The 20626-nt window shown below is 25.5% G+C and overlaps 2 protein-coding genes across 4 annotated transcripts; both read left to right on the forward strand.

Moving 5' to 3' along the window:
• The first annotated feature begins 1370 nt into the window (after nt 1-1370).
• Nucleotides 1371-4854, forward strand: LOC112604044 (vascular endothelial growth factor A-like). 2 transcript variants are annotated; one of them, XM_025352904.1, is made up of 7 exons: nt 1371-1545; nt 3426-3549; nt 3655-3681; nt 3754-3938; nt 4030-4149; nt 4223-4405; nt 4472-4853. In XM_025352904.1, the coding sequence occupies exons 1-6, from the start codon at nt 1441-1443 to the stop codon at nt 4358-4360; spliced, it is 699 nt and encodes a 232-aa protein (XP_025208689.1). In that variant the 5' UTR covers nt 1371-1440; the 3' UTR covers nt 4361-4405; nt 4472-4853. The 2 variants fall into 2 exon arrangements, with proteins under 2 accessions (XP_025208689.1, XP_025208690.1); XM_025352905.1 differs by having other exon boundaries at nt 1523-1600; nt 4472-4854.
• A 3068-nt stretch (nt 4855-7922) lies between these two features.
• LOC112604057 lies at nt 7923-18028 on the forward strand. Of its 2 annotated transcripts, XM_025352924.1 has the most exons (8): nt 7923-8335; nt 14207-14330; nt 16342-16368; nt 16456-16640; nt 16718-16828; nt 16909-17093; nt 17173-17269; nt 17569-18028. In XM_025352924.1, the coding sequence occupies exons 1-7, from the start codon at nt 8069-8071 to the stop codon at nt 17249-17251; spliced, it is 978 nt and encodes a 325-aa protein (XP_025208709.1). In that variant the 5' UTR covers nt 7923-8068; the 3' UTR covers nt 17252-17269; nt 17569-18028. The 2 variants fall into 2 exon arrangements, with proteins under 2 accessions (XP_025208709.1, XP_025208708.1); XM_025352923.1 differs by lacking the exon at nt 17569-18028 and having other exon boundaries at nt 17173-17318.
• Nucleotides 18029-20626: the final 2598 nt, after the last annotated feature.

Consider the following 20626-nt stretch of genomic DNA (forward strand, 5'->3'; position numbering starts at 1 on the left):
TACTGTTTTGATATTATAATTTCACATAATTTGTAAAATATCAGACAAAAAAGACTGATTTTCAATCTATTTAACATTATTTTAGATATTGAGCGGAACAGTTGAATATGTTGGTTTTATAATATGGTATTTTGTAACATTATTGGTTTCATATTTATGTGTAGTTTTTTTAAGTTTTATCTAAATGCTTTTCAAAATTACTGCGGAAAACAAAACAAAAAAAAAAACAATTATGACAAAATGGTAGGTACTTTCGTAAGATACAATTATTTTATTTGTGTATAAACAATTTAAAATTTAATACAAATCAAATATATAATAACATTTTATCCTCAAATTATTAAAGTGAAAACTTTAAAAATTCAATTACGTATTATTATTTTCATTATACAGTTTATTTTCAAAATGTTAAGACTAATTTAAAATTAATTACAAACAATTAAAAACCGTCAAAAATACATTATAGGGAATTTAATATTTAAATTAGAAATTTTAACGAAATTCGTCTAAATTATAAAAACTAAAAACTATATAAATTAAAAATGTATACAATTGTCAATATTTATGGCTAAGACTTGATATTTATAATACGATTTTGTTTATGCTGAGTTGGTCTTATAATATTTTTAAAATATTAAATATATACACAATTGTTTTTATAGAAATTTGAAGTCAATATTTTTTCTTGCATGTTTTGAATGTTTATTGAAACACTAAAACTTTGGTCAATATTTTTCGATAATCAATGAAAAAATGGTTTAATTGAATCGTATATTTTTTATGAAGATGATGGGGATTCAATTTTATCGTTATGACTTAATGACTAATGGGTAGTTTAGATTACATTTTATAATAGAAATACAGAATACTAGTGCAAGATAAAATTTATTAAATCATTGATTGCGTCTATTATTGTTTAATTTGTAGAATAATTATTTAGTTATACATTTTTAGTGCATTAAAAGCTCGGACAAACAGAACGCGGTTTCTATAAAATAATACAACCGGATCCGCTGTCCGTGGCCGCTATAGCAGACCGCGTTTTGTTTGTCCAAGCCTTAAAATCTTTGTTCTATGTACCTATATATTATAATTCAACACTATATGTGTTTCATTAAATATTTATAAATATAAATTTGATGGTATATTTTATCTACGAACAATATTTGATTAAATTTATTTTCCATATATTTTAATACGATTGAATGCTAATCGAAATAAATCGATTGTGGTTATGAAAAAAAAAAAATAAAAAGTCACTTGCCTTATTTTTATCGATTATGTTGGTATGCAATACTTACACGTGAACGTTTGTAATGTCGGTTATACCCACGCGGTATCCTTCGTTAACTTTCGTTCATTTTCACGCCATCGCGGTTGGAGAACGGACGCGCGAGATTCACTAAGACCGTAATTCTCACAGACTTACGATTCCCAATCATGATGGCTGTTTACGCGCTGTCCACCGTCCATTTGTCTCTGTCCGTCTTCGCCGTCGCCTTCGCCGAATCCGCCGTCGCTGATGATACTGGACACCCGCGGGAAGTAAATAGAAGTTTTTCTTTTACACGCCGTCTCTTCAATCGTAATAATAAAATAGGTATATACAATATACCCCGACACTCCGATTTTTGTTTTACCATTAACTGTACCACAGTTTTTAACAACATTTGTACCACTGATTTCAAAAATCTTATCAATTGTTTCTCGCACAAAGATTAATTTTTTTGAAAAGAAAAATTAAAAATCACTTTTTTTTTAATAACGGTGTTTTTGGGGTAGCGTTACCTTGTCTTCAAAGCGAAAACGTTGATACAAATTTTAGTAAAATTAGTGGTAAGAAAAAAAATAAAAATAAAATAAAATGATAAATCTGAAATTCTAGACATTGCGGGAATACTGCTGTTGAATGTAACTCATTTCGTTTACCGACTTCTTTATCGCGTACAGCATAATATGTATTTAATTATTATAATGATGTATAAAATATTGTTTATTTATAATCAACTTATGTTGATGTTGTTCCGAATAAAATCGCGTTTTTTAAGTATACATAATACTACATGAAATATATATATATATATATATAATAATGGTTAGCGAATTCAAAAGGTGGCTTGTTTATCATATAACTATACCGATATAAAAGCTAAATTAAAAATTACAGACAAATATAAATCGTTTAGCTTTTAATTTGATACAAAATTTCCATTGATAATAATTAATAACTTGACTATTTTTTTTTATAACGCACGGGTCACATACACTATTATAATATAACCCCAACATATTGATATTATTTTTGTTAGCTCCGCCATTAAAATACCAGAAGATATTTTCTAGTCGCGGTATGGTAGAGTATCGTTTTATATAATATTTCTGTAGTCATTTCTAATTCAAACAACATGAACGATATAATAAAGCATAATAAGCCGTAAGCCTGAACACCTATTTTAAGTAGGAAATCCGCATAAGTACGATAGAATAGAATGACAAATTACAAACAGAAATACAATCATATTGTCCTTGATCAATTCTCTTTGCAAGAAAAATATTTTTATAGATGATACAAGTTACTAACTGTCTCTAACTTTTACTATTTTACAATAGTGTACTGTACGAGTATGTATATTATGACATTTAACAAACATAAACACGATCATGTTAAATTTAATTTAATATAAATGTTCTGTATTCTTAAATAAAAATATTTACAGTAAAATGTATATTGACCTTGCACTTTTGTAAAAACGTGACTTTCATGAGATTATAATATACTATATTATACTTTGGTAGGTACATTTGTTATATAACCATAACAAGTACGTAGTACATACGTGGTGAAGTGAAAACTAAACAATTGGTTGATATCATAATATAATGGGTTTGAATGAAATACAAAATATTGGAAAATAAAACTTTTTAAAGAGTTGTAATCTAAAAATAAATAAATAAACTTGAAGTCAACTAAATAATTTAAACCAGTCATTTTTATGACAAAAAAGTAATAAGCAAGAAATAAATGTTTAACTGAAATACATTTTATACTTTAATATAAGTTTTTATTGATATTGATTTGCTTATGTTTTTATTTATTATTATCAGAGTCAATTTACTAAATAATTTATTGTTTATAAATTTAAATTAAAATTTTTATAAATACTAAGGTACTAGTGTCGATTGAATCGTTGTTTATAATTTCATTAATTACGCTTAACGTAAGAAAAATATTTTTTAATTAATTGAAATTACAGCATAGATAATACTATCTGTGTAAAATTAATTCCATTGTAAATTTATATTTATATAATACTTATTTTTATCAATGATGATTAGGGTTTTTAATCATAACATTCATAACGCAAAATATACAATAGATATCAATAATATATAAATGACTTATTAATTATTGTTATATTTTTTAGATTCCTTTGAATTTTATTATGGAATTAAATCAAGTAACAAATGTTTCCGATCTGTTTATTAAATTTATACCAGACATAAATATGAATGATGCTCAAAAAATTTACACCACCATAGGTTTCCAAAGTAAGGTTACCTTATATGATCAAATCTAAAAAACATTTTATTTTAATACATTTTTTAATATTAATTAATAAAAAAATATGTTTATATTATCTTTTTGTGTTTTAGATCGTTATGCATATGATTCAGAAATAAGTAAGTTTACAGTCTGCGTGAATAATCGAAGAAGTAATGTAAAAAAAAAATAATACAAGTTAATATGTTTAGAAGCAACGTTGATACCTAAAGCAGCAAGCTGTTCTATTGGACTTCAAACGATCAGTCTTAAAGACACTGATGATCTTAGTTTATATTATTATCCAATGTGTACCCGAGTGAACCGATGTGGAGGTTGCTGCGGACATGATTTATTGGCATGTCGACCAACTGAAATCGAAACCCTCAACTTCGAAGTATGTGTATAATAGAGAATTTAAAATTTTTGTTTAGTCTGTTAAGTTATAGATTGTTTCATTTTTTTGGTCACTCGTGTTACATTTTTAGGTTATGGTTTTACAGTATAAAGGATCTCCTGGATCGGGCAAATTAGAGTTTAAAGGTCGTAAATCAGTGTCAGTAGACCAACATTTGAATTGCAAGTGCGATTGTATTATCGAAGAAGAAGTACGATTTATAATTTTCTTTCCATTTTTAGAATTATAAATTGTTTATTAATCATGAGCGTTATTTTTTACAGAACTGCACACCTTTACAAGTTTATAACCCCAACGAATGCAGTTGTATGTGTACAAATGAAAAAGATCGTCATGAGTGTCATGATGAACATGGATTAAAATTATGGAATTCAACAGCTTGCACATGTCAGTCATTGTAAATGAAGACTATAATTCATAAATTAACAGTGCAGTTATGCTTGCAGGTAAACTTGAATTTTTTAATTATCTGTTTAAAAGTTAATTTAAATTTAATAATATTTATATTTCAGGTTTAAAGATTATTTTCTACAAACACTCACAATTATATTTAGTATGAAATATGAATTTAACAAAACCACGTCATACTCAATATATAAGTGAAACGTGAACTAAAATAAGCTCATTGAAAAATGTAAACCACAATCATGTACATGTGATAGATATCTAATTTATCTTTTATAATTTTAAATGTAATTTGCCAAACTTACATGCATACTTTATCATTGTATTTGTAAGAATCAAAATGGTGCGAAATACGTTCGTTGTACAAATGTATATCAATATTATAGTTGTTACCAGCTTTTCTTAAGGAATAAAGTTGCAATAAACTCGGCGCATTTTAAAATCGTCTAATACTAACTATTGGTACTGTAGTATATGCAATAGTTTGTTAAGGGGTTATGTACAGATAATTTCATGACATGTGTACGTTACGTATTATGTGCTTCGATTTTTACGGCGTCGGTACTTAGGTTCGTATAGTAATTCTATTTAACTTGTACATCAGCATCTTAAAAAAAGTTAGATATTGCATTAAGACTTTAATCAAGGTATGGATTTACTAAAATCAGTAAATTTTTCATAAATACCAATATTATTAATATACTAGAATAAACTAAACATTTTATTTCGTGATTTCAGAATATCGCAATATTTATAATTTTTTAAACATCAATATTAACCATTTTTATTTATAATTTATAATTTTAGGTTTTAATTTGTATTAATAAATAATAACTCTCGAGTGATTTTTGAGTCAATTTTGCATAATAACAAATAGTATATGTTTATTTAAATGTATGTATATTATAACACAACAATCTATTAAATATATAAATAATCACAATATAAAAATACTATATTTCAAGAGATCATGGGCGTGCTAAAAAAAAGCTTTTATAAACATTTTGATTATAATCAAAATAGTAGTAGTATGAACATATAAGTTCACAGTATTTTTTCGTAGGGAGATTTTTCAAGTTAAAAAGGGAATGACCTGTTTAAAGCAATTTATTTGTTAGTGTAACCAAATTACAATATTTTTTCAAAAAGTATTGTATAATAATATGTTTAGATCACATTTTTATAAAGGTAATACAATCTTTGACCATCAATTTCACGATCATATAAAAAATTTTTTGACTACACATTGTGATATATGTTGACTACAAAAATATTTATCCTGTGTAAGCTATTGATTTTTAAACCAATTTCCCATTTAAGCTAAAAATAATATCTTCAAATAATAAAATAACATAAACTAATTAAATAAAAATTGTATTAATATTTAATAATACACGTATCACATTTATTATTATAAGTTAATTTTAAATTATTTACACAAGTTTTCTTACTTCTCTAGTAAAAGGTACATATATACCTAATTAGGTATGACACTTTTTTTTATATTATATTAATTAATATTAGAAACATAATAAAAAAGGCAAGTGTATATCAGGGGCGTAGCATTGTAATCACTGTTTAAACTTAAAAAAAAAGATGAAAATTAAAAATTAATAATGCAACTATACTTATAATTAAATCTTTGATAAATTTTTTTTTTTAACTTTTAACAACTATAAAAAATAAAATAAAATATAATGGTTGTCGACAGTCATATACATATTTTTAAATTGCTATTAAACAGTAATAATTTCGTTCGTGATTTTGCAAACACCACAGTGTCACACACGACTCACTCGGTGTATATTACGTCTAATTTTTGTATTATTCTTAAATCCGATAACCGCTATTTTACGATTTTTAGATTTGTACGTGTTTCTATATCAAAGTTTTATAATTTGATTGTCTTGTTTTTAAATGAATTTGCCTTCATGTTCTTTTGGTGTGAATTTAAATATTAATATTTGTTGTAAATATGTTATTGAACAGTTAATAATAAAATCGTTTGGGTTTTACATTTTTGCTGAAAAACAGAATATTTTAAATAATGGCTAATCAACTAAAAAACTTTTAAATTTGAAAAAGAATAAAGGATAAAAACGTATCTTAGAAACTCACAATCCCAAATATACTATCGGCATTATCATCTTTACCAAATAAAAAAATTGTTGGCTAGAATTCAAAAATAAAATTTTTTCTATGGTGACGTAATTAAGGACTTTACCAAAAACCAAGAAGAATTGATATACGTATATATATATTTTATTAAGAAAATTATAATTTATATTTAAACAATTGTTAAAAGCTTAAAAATAAAATAAAAGTTAGGTTAATAAAGTTATAAACATTTGCATATATATATATATATTTTTTTTTTACTATTTAAATGTAGTAGACTGTAGATATAGCAACACATTTTTTAAGATTCTAAATTTTTTTGCTTACATTTTATCGAAACTCACACTACGCCATTAATGTATTTAATGTATATAGCAGTTAAGTTTGAAAATCAGTTCAGAAATAATGAAAAAAGAAATAGTGTGACACATTTTTAATATCTAATTATTGATAAAAATCTTAACACTGCCGGTTTAAGTAAAGTACAGTTGCAGTACTTGATTTATAATTTTTGTTACTTGCGCCTTATATTAGTATTTTAAATAGTTTAAATTTAAATCAATACACAAAATTCAACTAGAAAAATGAAAATGAAACAAAATAAGAACACAAAAATAGTGAAAATCTCATATATTTTGAATTTTAAAGGCAACACGGCAATATGTAGGATAAGATGACGAATTATTATCGTAATGTCATGTTATAGTTTTGTGATTGTTTTCTCTTGAACTTTTTCTTCCTGGGTATTTTCCCCGCGATTCGACAACAACATCTTAACACAATATAATCGACTTTTAGGTATTTTCCTCGTATACCTATTTATAGTTACAAATTTGCGTTTTTTCATCGAACATTCATCATCCGTCATACGCCATAAATATTAGGCTTGTAAAAAAGGTGTAGTATGGCGAGGGTCACTGTTTGCAATTTTCTCGGTAAAAACAGTCGGTACCTACATTTTTTACCGGCTAAGCGAGGATTGCACGTTCTGCACAGTGTCGAGCACGCTCGTTATTATTATAAGGACGGTTTCATATTATTGTTTGTCGTAATAACACACACATTCACAGGTAGATAAAAAACAATCTACCTACGATAACTGCGCGTCAAAGAATGCTGTAAGCCGCGACGGCGGCGGTAACTGTAACGATATTATCTATTCTATGCCCACACAAAACGCAAGCGTATCATTATTATTGTCATTTTTTGCACCAGGCGCTAGATGAGTCACACTTGGCGGCGGCGAAGGCGGCGGATAACCTGTGATCGCGGAAAGGAGAGGAACGAACGCCTCGTTCGTTCGTCGTTCACACCTGCAATAGCGACCGTGTTGAAATGCGGTCGTGGTTGTGGTTGTAGTGTTGATGGTGGTGGCGGTGGTGGCGGTGATGGTGGTAGTGGTAGCGGTAGACCGTGGTCGTGGTCGTGGTCGTCGGTTCGCGGCCATCCGTCGTCGCCGTCGTCGTCATTCGCACGCCGTCACGGCGACAGAACGCCAGCGACATCGACCGCGCCCGCACACGCTCCGCTCGCGCAACGTAACAACAAAGTATTTAAGGAAAAAAAAAAAGTAATACGTTACCGTCATGTTCGCCTGCACTGCGCCCCTGTCCGCCGCCGCCGTCGTCTGTTGCACGCTGCTCGTCACCGTCGCCGCCAGACGCGGACAGAACGCGGCCCGTCCGACGACGACCGCGGATTGGCGCGAAGACGTCGTCCACACGCCCGGCGACGGGTTGCTTCCGAGCGACACTTCGGGCGGTAGTTCTTCGTGCTGCAACGGGCCATACACTACCGCCGCCGCCGCCGCCGCCTCCCCGTCGTCATACAGCAACGCCGTCGGTCCCCGTGAAGTAAATACATTCATTTTTTTACATAGTATAATATTTTAAGTATTAGTCGTCATGTCGTATTTTTCCGATGACCCAACGCCCCTTCCTGCGCGTACGTCCTTAGAGAACGCGTCTTCCATAAAGATTTCCAGTTTATATCGATCATATCCCTCGGCGCATAAGGCGTTGCACGCGCGTCCCACCTCTTTCCTGAATATTCGTATCGAGTGATACATAATGTAATGTTGTTCAATAGGTATAACTAATTAAGCAACATACGATTTTTGTAATAATAATGATAATATATTTTAACCATTAGCCTCCCACTCACCGAGACATTTTTAGTCGCACTATACTTTTGTGTCCTGCTGCAGTATATCATTTCTTGTTATATTTCGCACGTGCGTCGATGGATGTAACCGATGCGCATGTAATAATGCATTATTTATCACGCGGCGCATCGAGAGGAAATAGTATTCGAGTTGCCTCACTGTAAAAGGAATATCCGACGTAACTATCATACGTGTGTAGTAGTACGTAGTAGTGTAGTAAAATGTGTTGCTACCTATAATTAATATACTCGTCAGACCTTGTAGCATATACTTGCAAACCGACTCTGTACAATGGGTAGGAGAATTGGTTTATCGCGTTCGCCACAATCGTCAACTCTCTCCGTTGAGTTATATTCAATAACATTCTAAGAAAAAAATTTGTGGTTAAATTAACTACATTATATTCCCGCAATTCAATTTTAAAAATGTAAACTTTGAAACGGACATCATTTTTTGGATTTACCATAGTAATCATGCGCCTATATGACTAGTTTATCTATAGGTAACTATAATAATTTTATAACAGACATCGTAAGCGAGTCTATATAGTCGTTTGAATAATATCTGACATCTATGTATACTACTCCAAAATAGAATACCGGAAAACAAATAGATTTATATACAAGATATATTTAACGACATAAGTTTTTTGTTTCACAATACATTTGATACACAAATAAATACAACCACCTGTTGACAATTTCTATGTAAAAGCTGTAATTTATATTATTCACAGATGTCATTTCCATTTCTAAGATTTAAAATTTGTAAACCGATAAGCTATGAATATTATGTTATTGGTTACCATAAAATACAAATTTAAAATACATTTTCATTAGAAAATAATATCAATTATCACATTAAAATTGACTTGTTTGGTTATTTTAAATTTTTAGAACAATTAAAATTATGAATTTTCCAATTTACGTATTCATTTTAAAAATAATAAATATTGCGTAGTATCAAATATACTTTAAAATATTTAGGTAACTATTCATTTACAACTCTCAACAATATTTCTTCTTTTATAAACAAAATCGCTTTATTTAACAAATTATTATTTATTTATTTTATAATTTATACTTTTTGAAATAATATTAATTTTTGAAAACAAAAACATTAAGTTATTCATTGTACATATAATTTATCCTGGTGTTTATAGTGTTTATACTTAAAACATAATTAATAATAATAGTATAAATCTTGTATCAATTATAATTTATAAAATAATAATATTTCTGTAACTAATATTTTGTTCTAACGCCAAGATAAAAAATAATAAACCGGTTAAAGTCAATATGCTAATAGTAGATTTATGTACTGTATTTTTTGTCGTCATTGTGTAGATTACTGTAATAGATTTATTAAATGCTTATATTTGAATCCAATAAGAAAATATTGTATATGTAAAACTATTCCAATGGGAAACGGTGTAACAGACTCAATTTCTACGAATATTTTATAATAAAATTGTATTAGATTATTAATAGTTATTTATTTTTCTTCTAGTAATGAGAACAATGGGGTATATTAAACTACATTTTATAAAAAACTATCATATATTTAATGTAATTAATTATTATAATAACGTATTATGTATCATTTTTATTAACTTATTAGTCAATATAGTATACTGTATAGATCATTGTGAATAATTCCAAAGTATAATTGTTTAAATAGAATAATTAATAAAGTTTTTAATAAACACAGTTTTTTTAAAAATTATTTTGAAATTCTGTTAAAAATGCGTACCAGAAACTTAATATTAAATTTCCAAAAATTAACAATTAAAATTGTAAATGTTATGAATTTATAACTAATAAATAATTTAAGGAATATGTTTGTAATTTTTATGAATAGTGCCTATGTATGAAATTCAAATGCTTATATAAAATCAACTATTGTTGAATCTTGTATTAAATTTCCAAAGTTTTTTGATTAAAAAAAAATATTATCATCAAAAATTAGCCAAAATATTTTATAAATTAAATCATGTCTAAAAAATGCTAATAAAAATATCATTTATTCAATATTTAAAATATCTAGGGTTATTAATTGTTGATTATTTGTAACAAAATAATAAAATACATTTTGTTGAAAACTAGTATTATGATATACAATAAATTATATTACCGTTTTTCCGTTATTTTTTTTTTTTCAAAATATTTTAAAACAAAATATCAAACTTGGTTATAACTTGAAATAATGAACTAAAAACGCATATTTTGTAGTTATTCTATAAAAAAACACATTATTCGTTTTGTTCAAATTCTAAAATATTTTACAAATATTATGTTTTCTTTTTTTAACTATAGAGGTAAAGCAGGTAATTGTTGTTATTTTTTATTTACTAAATTAAAATTTTAAATATAGGCGCCTTTCTAGTCGGTTTCAATAATTATTAATTATTATAACGTATTACAATACAATTTTAAACTTAAATTTTACTTATCCTTATTCATCAATTATGCTTATTATAAAGAAAATATGTTTACAGATTCTACACATTTTTAATGAATATTTAAAAAAAATTAGGTTTAAAAGAAACTTTTTGTATAAAATATTTATTATTTGTCTAAAAATAAAACAATAAGTTTAGTCACGGAAGTTTTGGTATACAAATTGTTATTTAAATGTAATTACCATTTTAGGATGTATTGTTCTTACAAAAATACGTATTCCGTTTGTATAACCAATAACTATTCGAGTAGGTACTATGCATAAGTGTATATTAATTACAGATTTGTAAATTATTTTATTTTCCTTAAGAAATAATATAATATACAGATGACGGTGATAAGTTATATAACATTTTTATAAAGTTATGCTCACATATAAAGCGATACCTACCTAAAAGATATTATATAATAATTTAGTTAATTAATTAGTTAAAAATATTTTATCATTATCAATATTTAAAAATTACCATGATATAATATGTGTATAAGTAAACAAATATATTCTCTTTGAACGTGTTAGATTTTAAGATTTTAAAACGTGATTATTGTATCAAAATAATTGTAAAATTTGTTTCAATTATATTTCTGTCACGTATTCAGCGCCGGTCGGCAGCCTATATTACGATCTATTAAATAATATTCAAGTTTTAGGTCTTAAAAATAATTGTATTTTAAGGACAATGCGGAATCAATGTTTTTGATTAAACACCAGAGAAGGAAGTTAAAACTATAGTTAACAATACGGGAAATCTTTTAATATTCAAATTATTCATTGTACGTAACTACGTAAGTAAGAAGTTATTGATATAAAATATTATGGCCATTAGAAAATCCATTTGAATCAGTATTTATTTAATACTGTTTACTAAAACGTAAAATGTAGATTTTACGTATAATATTCTATGAGTCGTCCAACATTAATTAATTAGTATTTTTTTTTTTTGTGTTATGTTTAACCAAATATCATGACCAACTAAAATGTACTTAGTTAAATATTCACTAATAAGGAAAAACTTAATTTTATGGATTAACCAGTTCTCAACTTAACAACTATATTCTACTTTATTTATTGATATAATACATACTTTTCTTATGGCACGACATGCAGTATGTAATATTGAAAATTTGATACTAATCACTCAGGGTTTCAGTGATTACCAACTTGTCATTTAATATAACTTCATTGAAGATTAACTAATATATATTAAAAGCTACTAGTGAAAGCATGACTAACGAGAACATTATTGTAACGTTTTTATGGGCGATGGTATTTTCCTTATCAAATACCGACATTTCTATATCATGACTCAAACAACTTACAAGAATTTATTGGCGACATCTTACCTATCTCAAAAGACCTCAGGGACTTCGTCTAAGTATCAATTATTAGGTAATGTCAGTAGACGTAAAATAAATACTTTATACTTATATTTAAGTAGATAACCTGTCTTTAATAAATTATTTACAATGTAAAAACAACGTGACCAAATAGGTAAACTATATCATATTTACGGTTTAAATTTATTTTAAAATTATTTTGTTGACAATAAGATTAAAAAAACTTGATTGAAAGGAAACATTTAGAATAACTTAATACTAGACGTTTATATAACCAAATAAATACTATTTTTTTACATACAAACATATAACATTGAAATAGTCTTTAACCTGAGAAAAAGAATTGTAATTTTTAATTCTATATTTTAGAACAATGTACAAGCTAATCTAGATCACTGACTTACTTTTTCAACTCTCGTTTACTCCAAACATTAGACCTTCAATGATCGAAATCACCAACTATAATATCTACTTGCCTTTAAACATGTCCATTAAAAAATAAACTGTTTGAATACTAAATGCTATTAAAATCAATATGAGTATTTGGTATATGGCATATTATTCTGGGCTTTAGTAAATCCCACTAACATTAATAGAATACAAATTTATCAATTCAAAACTCTAAAACAACTTACTAAAACCCCATATGGCGTTTTTAATCACAACCTCTCCATACCTTTTGTTGTTGGTAAAGCAAAAATACATCACAAAATAAATCATATATGTATTAAAATATAAATAATGTGCACAATAATTAATAATTAAGATTAATAATTTTATATAAATATTGTGAATATTTAGCTGGCTATCACCTTTGTCATAAATTGAAAGGAGGTAATTAATAGATATTTATTTTACGAAGAAAATTCACGCAAAAGTTTAAAAAATTAATGAAAATTAAAAACTCATATATAAAATAACTAATATAACCCATGTGGCCATGCTGTGTTTTATTTCCGGAAGAACAATTTTTGAGGTCATATTAAATTAATTAGATGGTATCCAATCTATCAATGAATAGATTTTTAACAATAAATAATAGTATACTACTTATATCATTGAATTATAAAATATGCAAGTTAGATAATCGGCTATTGTAAGAATTTAGTATGGTTATTTTGAATTTAAAAATATGTTTATTGTACTGATAATAAAAGTTTTGTTAGTAGGTAATGTACTTAAATTTCAATGTGACTCATGTGCTGTAGTTACATTCGTCACAGACATACATAGATGCCTAAACAGTTATACATAGTAATGCATAATCATACATTATAGTATTTTAATGTTTAACATACTTGACCTTGGTTAAATAAAGGAATACAAAAAAATAGTGATGTTTTGCTGGTTAATGAGGTAATTCATAATTTTTTTTAAATAATTAATCTTCGTTGATATTGTTGATTTATTTTTTTAATAAAGAACTTCATAATTTTTAGACACATAGCTATATTCAATAATTAATAGGCATTGCATTTATTATACACAAAAATAATTTATAGAAGAAACAATAATATTTCAAACTAATAAAATATATTTTAAAAAGTCAAACTATTTTTAAAATTAAAATCAATATTAATAAAAATAAAATATAAATTATGATGATTATATTAAATATTATTATAAAAAGTGATTCGAATAAAATATAAACTTATTCTGTTTATTTTATACCATTTCTAAGTTGCCATGTTCGATATTACTTAATAATTAATATCCACTTAACTATGAAAAGTAAAATTTTAGCTATATATTTTGTGTTTCAGATCCCTTTGAATGTTATATTTGAATTGAATCAGGTGACAAATGTATCAGAACTGTTTTCTAAATTTATGCCAGATGTAAATTTAGATGAAGTCCAAACACTATACGCTACAACAGGTTTTCAAAGTAAGTCAATGAACTAATTAAATGTATTTCCATAAAACATAACCAATACACTTCATTTTCAAAGAACTGACGAAATATAACATGTATTGTATTCTAAATTTATTTTGGTATTAACGATACCTTTCAATAAATAATAGCTTTGTATTTAAGAATTTGACAATACACAATATACAACAAATCACAATTTCCTAAGATAATTAAATTAAAAACCACATTTTTAAGAATAAATGTCTTTGATCTACATTTATCATACCATTAAAAAACAATTAAACTAAGGTAAAAATATTTGTTGTAAGAATTTTGAATAAATGGATAAATACTAAATAGTGCATTGTATTGATAAAAAAGTATTTTAAATATTAATTGTGTTCAGTATGATATCCAAGTATGAGTCAGTTATAGAGTAAGATGATTACAAAAATGAAAAATTTTAATGTGTAATTTAATCTTTTTTTCTCTAAACTATTCTGAGCTTATGTTGCTACTTATATCTTTGGGTGAATTTACAGTTTTTATTTAAATAAGGGAACATGTCAGAATAACGGCTCCTCGGTAGTATATTCAATCAATGACATAGTATTTCATTAAATCTGATGTGTAGTTAAAATTTAAATTTTCACATTATTTGATAATTTATTATTGATTGTTTTTTTTATCGAAATCTAATACCACATAATTTAAAACGGCTAATAATATTTTTAAAATTTTTTTATAATTATTAATATACATAATATTTTAACAATCCAGAAATAATGTCAAGGATAAATAATTCAATTTTCTTGTTCAATAACTGTTTGAGCAGTGATGGTTAATTTCAATTAGATATAATAATCTCAGTACAAAGATATTATATAACATATTACGTACAATTCTATACATTATGTCCTATCAATATACATAATGTATTTATATGTGGCCGGTATTACACCACTATATGAGTAATGTAGGTAATTTGTTTCAAAAAGGATCAAATTTTTGTAAATATTTATTTAATATAGTTTAAATTGATTTAAAAAAAAATTTATAAAAAAATAATAAAAGTAATGTTGAATATTTATTTACTCGTAGGTATACTTATATAACTTTTAAGTTATTTAAACATTGTTTTAATTAAAAATTACATTATATAATAATTTTCTGAAAAATTTTGGACATAAAAATCGTACTTTGACTGAATAGTCGATTACATATAAATTTGTTGGTATTTGAAGCTTAATGTATGTTAATTTGCATTCAACAACATTTTGCGGGGTATCAATATACCCCGAGTCTTTTATTTAACCGAAAATTTTCCTTTCGATACAAAAAAAAGAAAAAGAAAAAGAATCAACTAAGCTAAACAAATATTTTTATATTTTAAAAATTTTTAAATAGTACAGGAGACATCTGTACCAAACTCTGTTTTAGATATTTTAATAAAGACAGCGCCAATTGGCAATGCTTTCCAAACAATAACATTAATTAATATGTTTAGGTTCCAAAAAAATTGTTAAAATTATAAATTAGTTTGCTTGTAAAAATCGGATACAAAAATTAATAGAATTTAAATTTAAATATGGCTAGTATGAAGCTCGGTGAGAGATTTTTTTACAATCGTGTGCATTTAAATAAAATTTATTACAATTAATAAAAGATCGGGTAATTTATTAATTATTTCCGAAGGGAATAATATAGTTTTATTTTAAGTAGATTGAACAGACTGCGTAAGAAAAATTGACAATAAAAATTTGCAATTTTATATCTATTGGTCTTATTACTTGGTAGTTTTTATTTATATGTTTTTAATTTGATCTAATATTAATAACAGCTAATATAATTTATGTAGAATAATACAGAAATATCATATAATACATTAATTTACAATAATTTATTGCAATGCATTTTTATTATTTTTATTTTAACTAAAAATCATATGATGTCTTGGATAACATTAATTATTAAAGAATTAAAATTTTATAAACCAATTATTATTTTTAATAAAATTTATATGTTATTGTTTATTCTGTTTCAGGCCGAACTGCACCAAATATAGAAAGGAGTATGTATTCTAGTTGCATAATTAATTTAAATAATACTTATGGAAATTCAATCAATAAAAAATATTATAAATAATCTGTTTACTTAGAATCAACGTTGGTACCTAAGCCAGCCGGCTGTTCTGTTGAACTTCAAACGATCAGTCTTAAAGATACTGACGATCAAAGTTTATATTATTATCCAACGTGCACTCGGGTAAATCGTTGTGGAGGTTGTTGCGCTCACGACTTATTGGCATGTCAACCGACCAAAGTCGATACCCTCAACTTTGAAGTATGCAAAACTAAAGCTGTAATTTTTATAAATTGGATGTGTATGTTATTTATTTTTTGTCATATGATATTTCACAGGTAATGGTCTCACAGTATAATGATGTGGGGAAATTAGAATTCAAAGGTCGAAAAACGGTGTCGATAGATCAACATTTGAAATGCAAGTGTGGATGCATTGTTAAACAAGAAGTGCGATTAGTGACATTCCATATTTTTTAAACGATTAACTATCATAGCATATAATATGGATTGTTTTCTTTTGTTTACAGGATTGTACCCCTTTACAAACGTATTACCCCAACGAATGTCGTTGTATGTGTAGTAACGAAGAGGACCGCGATAAATGTAACGAAGAATACAATTTAAAGCTATGGAATTCAGCGACTTGCACGTGCCAATGCCGCGAAATAAAAGAATGTACTTCAGGATTTGGATTTGACTATAATACATGCGGGTAATTTCACACTGCTCTATTGGTTACATTAATGTGTAACGGGTAAATTAAAATCCTATTATAATATATAATATTTCAGGTGTGAAGCTTTAAGACAAAGAATAAAAAACCCTGGTTATGAATTTAACAAGAACACATATTCATTGGGAGGAACGTGACCTAATTTAAATTTTGATGTAAATAATACATTTACTGAAAATTAAAAACAATTTATGATGTACAGTATAGAGCTTTATTTTTTTCTATTTATTATGTTAATGTATTTTTAACTTAGCTCTATTTATGTGTATGTTATATAATTTTGTATTTATACAAAGTCAAAACTGTATTTATTTATTTTTTTTATTATATTTGTTTTTATACATTGTATTTTTAACTTACTATTCCTAAAACTACATTATTGTTCAAACGTTAGTTGAATTTTTTTTCAAATACTACACTAAAATGTATTTACTTTTATATATTTTTTTTACAGGAAGTGTGTTAGATTTTAACACGAAAAATCTATTATTGAAAAAATGAATATTGTAAGGGAAATGTTGTTATATTAGAATGTAACTAGTTTTAAGAAAAACATCTATATTCTTAAAACAGCTTCGATGTATCTAGTTAGACCATTTTATTTGTCCTAAAAATATCAATTAAAAAATGTTCACAGAATAAAATGCTTGAAAAATAAAAAATGGTTCCTTATAATAAGTTTTTATTATAAATATTTTCAAATATTAATGATTTGATTTTTAAGCACTTGAAGTTTAAACTTTGTTCGAATTCATCAGTCACATATATTTGCAAATAATTTTATATAATTAAAAATGTTAACAAAAAATAAATTTTTATAGATAAGGATTGAAAATGTAGTATAAGATTTTTCATCATTTATTATATATTGTTATTTATTATATGCAATCAATAAATCAAAAAATATATTATTATAGATATCTAATTATTTTTTTTAAATTTAGTTTAAGTTCAATTTTAAACAAATAAATAAAAGGGTGTTAAAACATCCTTCTGAAATATCAGGAATAAAAAGTAAATTAACTAACCTACCTAAATACAATATGAATAAAATGTTATTTATGAACATTTTTTTAAAAATCTTCTCTTCAAAATTTTTTCCTGTGTACGTCCCTGTCCTAAGGTTATATATTATAAAATATAAGCTATATATAGACAGTCAAAAAATTGTGATTCTCAAAATGTTTAATATTTATTGTAATATTCAAAAAATACACAGGTACATCTATTTTTGATCGTTATTTAAGTTCAACACTTATTGTTCTATGATTAAAACTAACTCAATGATTGTCATTTAAAATGTATACTGTAATACTCATAAATGGATTTTATTTAAATTAAAATTTTTTTTTTATTTGTGAACAACATTAAATAAAGTAATAGATAAAATACTAAAACAATAAAATCATATATCATTTAATTAATATATTTATATTGTAAAAATGATTGAATAAAAACTATAAAAACTATAATTTAAACTACAGCTATTTTTCGATACGCAACAATTATCATAACAACATTTCAATTGAGTAGCATAAACTTTCAACTCAGTATGGATAATGTTCACCGCTCGATATTTTGTCAAAATTCATCTTGTGATTCGAATCCTTGTTTTTTTGAAAATTATGCGTTACCTAGATATTTATTTTGGTCGTATTTTATTATTCAATACAAAAAAAAAAAAATACCTTGACCTTTATAAATATAAAAATCATATTAATATGTTCAAAAAATAAAGTATAACTTTTTTTCTTTTATACAATTTTAATAAAATAGTTGTTGTATATTCTTTATAACTGAAATAACTCTACTAAGAAATGATGTTGACCAACAGAGTGATAAATTTTATGGTTCTTCATTAAATACTATTGTACGATTATTAACCTTGAAATTTTAGTGCAAGTTAAATGCTTTATTGAGAGAAAAATTGTCTGTTATTAATTTTGTTCTTTCACATTACTAAATAGATTTAGTAAAATGTTATACCAATCAATACTATTTATTTGATGTATGTTGTACCGAATAAGTATACCTATACATTTAATTATAACAGTATAAGTATTATTCCTAAGGCAGGAATCTTACTCCTGATTGAATATTATCGGTAATAAATAATGTAAACAACTTTCTAACAACAGATTATTCTTAACAGTGAATTTATTAGTTAATCCTCTTATGTTAACATACATTTTTAGTTACTAGCAAAGTTTATTTATATTTATAAAACATTTAGAAATATAGCAAATGATTCATTTTTTTAAATTTATTTTATGCTTTCATTTCATACTCAATTATTTTGAATAATATGATAATTTTATTAATTAATCTATAATTTTAGATTGTCGTAGTAAGTTTATATAATGTATTTAAATAATTTGTGGACTATAGCATTTTTTTTTTTTTTTTTTTTTTTTAATATACAATACTATTTTATAAAAATTTACAATCTATACAACAATGAATGGTACAATAAGTAAATGTGAATGAATGGATACAGAATAAGGTGTTCAGAAAAAGATAATGAATATGAGTTTCATAAATTAAAAAAAAAAATATGATTAAAATAGTCTATTTAGTTTTTTTTTATTTCATAAATAAAGCTCTTGGCTAAAATAAAAAAATTATAAATCAATAATATAAACAATATAAATAAATTTGAAATAACAAACAACTCTTTAGGATAGTCCTTACGTATACGAGATTTAGCGGTTTAAAATATTTCATTTGGCTTTTCTAGAATTATAAAAACTATTTGTTTATTAATTATTCTAAAGCTTATTTATTTTGAATCTTAGCTAAACTCTAATTTATTGTTGTTGTTAAAAAGTTTTTTTTTTTTACATTTGTTCATTATTAATAGTCATAATGCCATTACCCCCAAAAACTTTTAAGTTTGAAGGAACGGTATATAAATGGTGCATGCGTAGTCAAGATATTAACGGATCTATGATATTGTGCTATAATCCAGTGAAAAAGGTGTGTATTATCTAATTATTCTATCATTGAATTATTCGATTTTAATACATTATATCAATATATTTATCGAATAATACTATATTACAATTGTGTACCTAATTTACTGCTGCCTAAATAAACATATTTTAAAGCTCTTCACTTATCGGTTTTTCAAATAGCAATTTTTCACTTCTAACAAAAGATCTCACAACAATTGTGTAATAGATATATAATATGATATAGCTTAAAATCTATTAAGTATCCAGAATGTTGAATATCGTAAATATTCTTAAATTTCAGCAGCACCCCTTACATAAAAATAATCAAAACAAATAGTAAAATGAATGTTCATTTTGAACCATACATGAAAAGCCGAACACACACTAAATCAATATATTAGTAATGTAGAGAAAATAAAACAACAATACTATTAAATTAATATTTATGCTATTGATCTTCCAAAGTTTTCAATTATTTCATCATAGTTTAATAAAATTGTCAATTATTCAAACTGCTAAGATTTTAGTTGATTTCGTTGATGATCTAAAGTATGCGAT

This window comes from Melanaphis sacchari, unplaced genomic scaffold (genome assembly GCF_002803265.2).
Source record: "Melanaphis sacchari strain LSU unplaced genomic scaffold, SCAv2.0 Contig118_pilon_pilon, whole genome shotgun sequence".
Taxonomy (NCBI): Eukaryota; Metazoa; Arthropoda; class Insecta; order Hemiptera; family Aphididae; genus Melanaphis; species Melanaphis sacchari.

Excerpts from the sequence above, each read along its gene's own strand:
- LOC112604044 (XM_025352904.1), top strand. The coding sequence starts at position 1,441 with ATGATGGCTGTTTACGCGCTGTCCACCGTCCATTTGTCTCTGTCCGTC. Across the intron at positions 3,939-4,029 it reads TCGAAACCCTCAACTTCGAA|GTTATGGTTTTACAGTATAA; the intron begins GTATGTGTATAA and ends TTACATTTTTAG. Across the intron at positions 4,150-4,222 it reads ATTGTATTATCGAAGAAGAA|AACTGCACACCTTTACAAGT; the intron begins GTACGATTTATA and ends TATTTTTTACAG.
- LOC112604057 (XM_025352924.1), top strand. The coding sequence starts at position 8,069 with ATGTTCGCCTGCACTGCGCCCCTGTCCGCCGCCGCCGTCGTCTGTTGC. Across the intron at positions 14,331-16,341 it reads CGCTACAACAGGTTTTCAAA|GCCGAACTGCACCAAATATA; the intron begins GTAAGTCAATGA and ends ATTCTGTTTCAG. Across the intron at positions 17,094-17,172 it reads TTTGACTATAATACATGCGG|GTGTGAAGCTTTAAGACAAA; the intron begins GTAATTTCACAC and ends ATAATATTTCAG.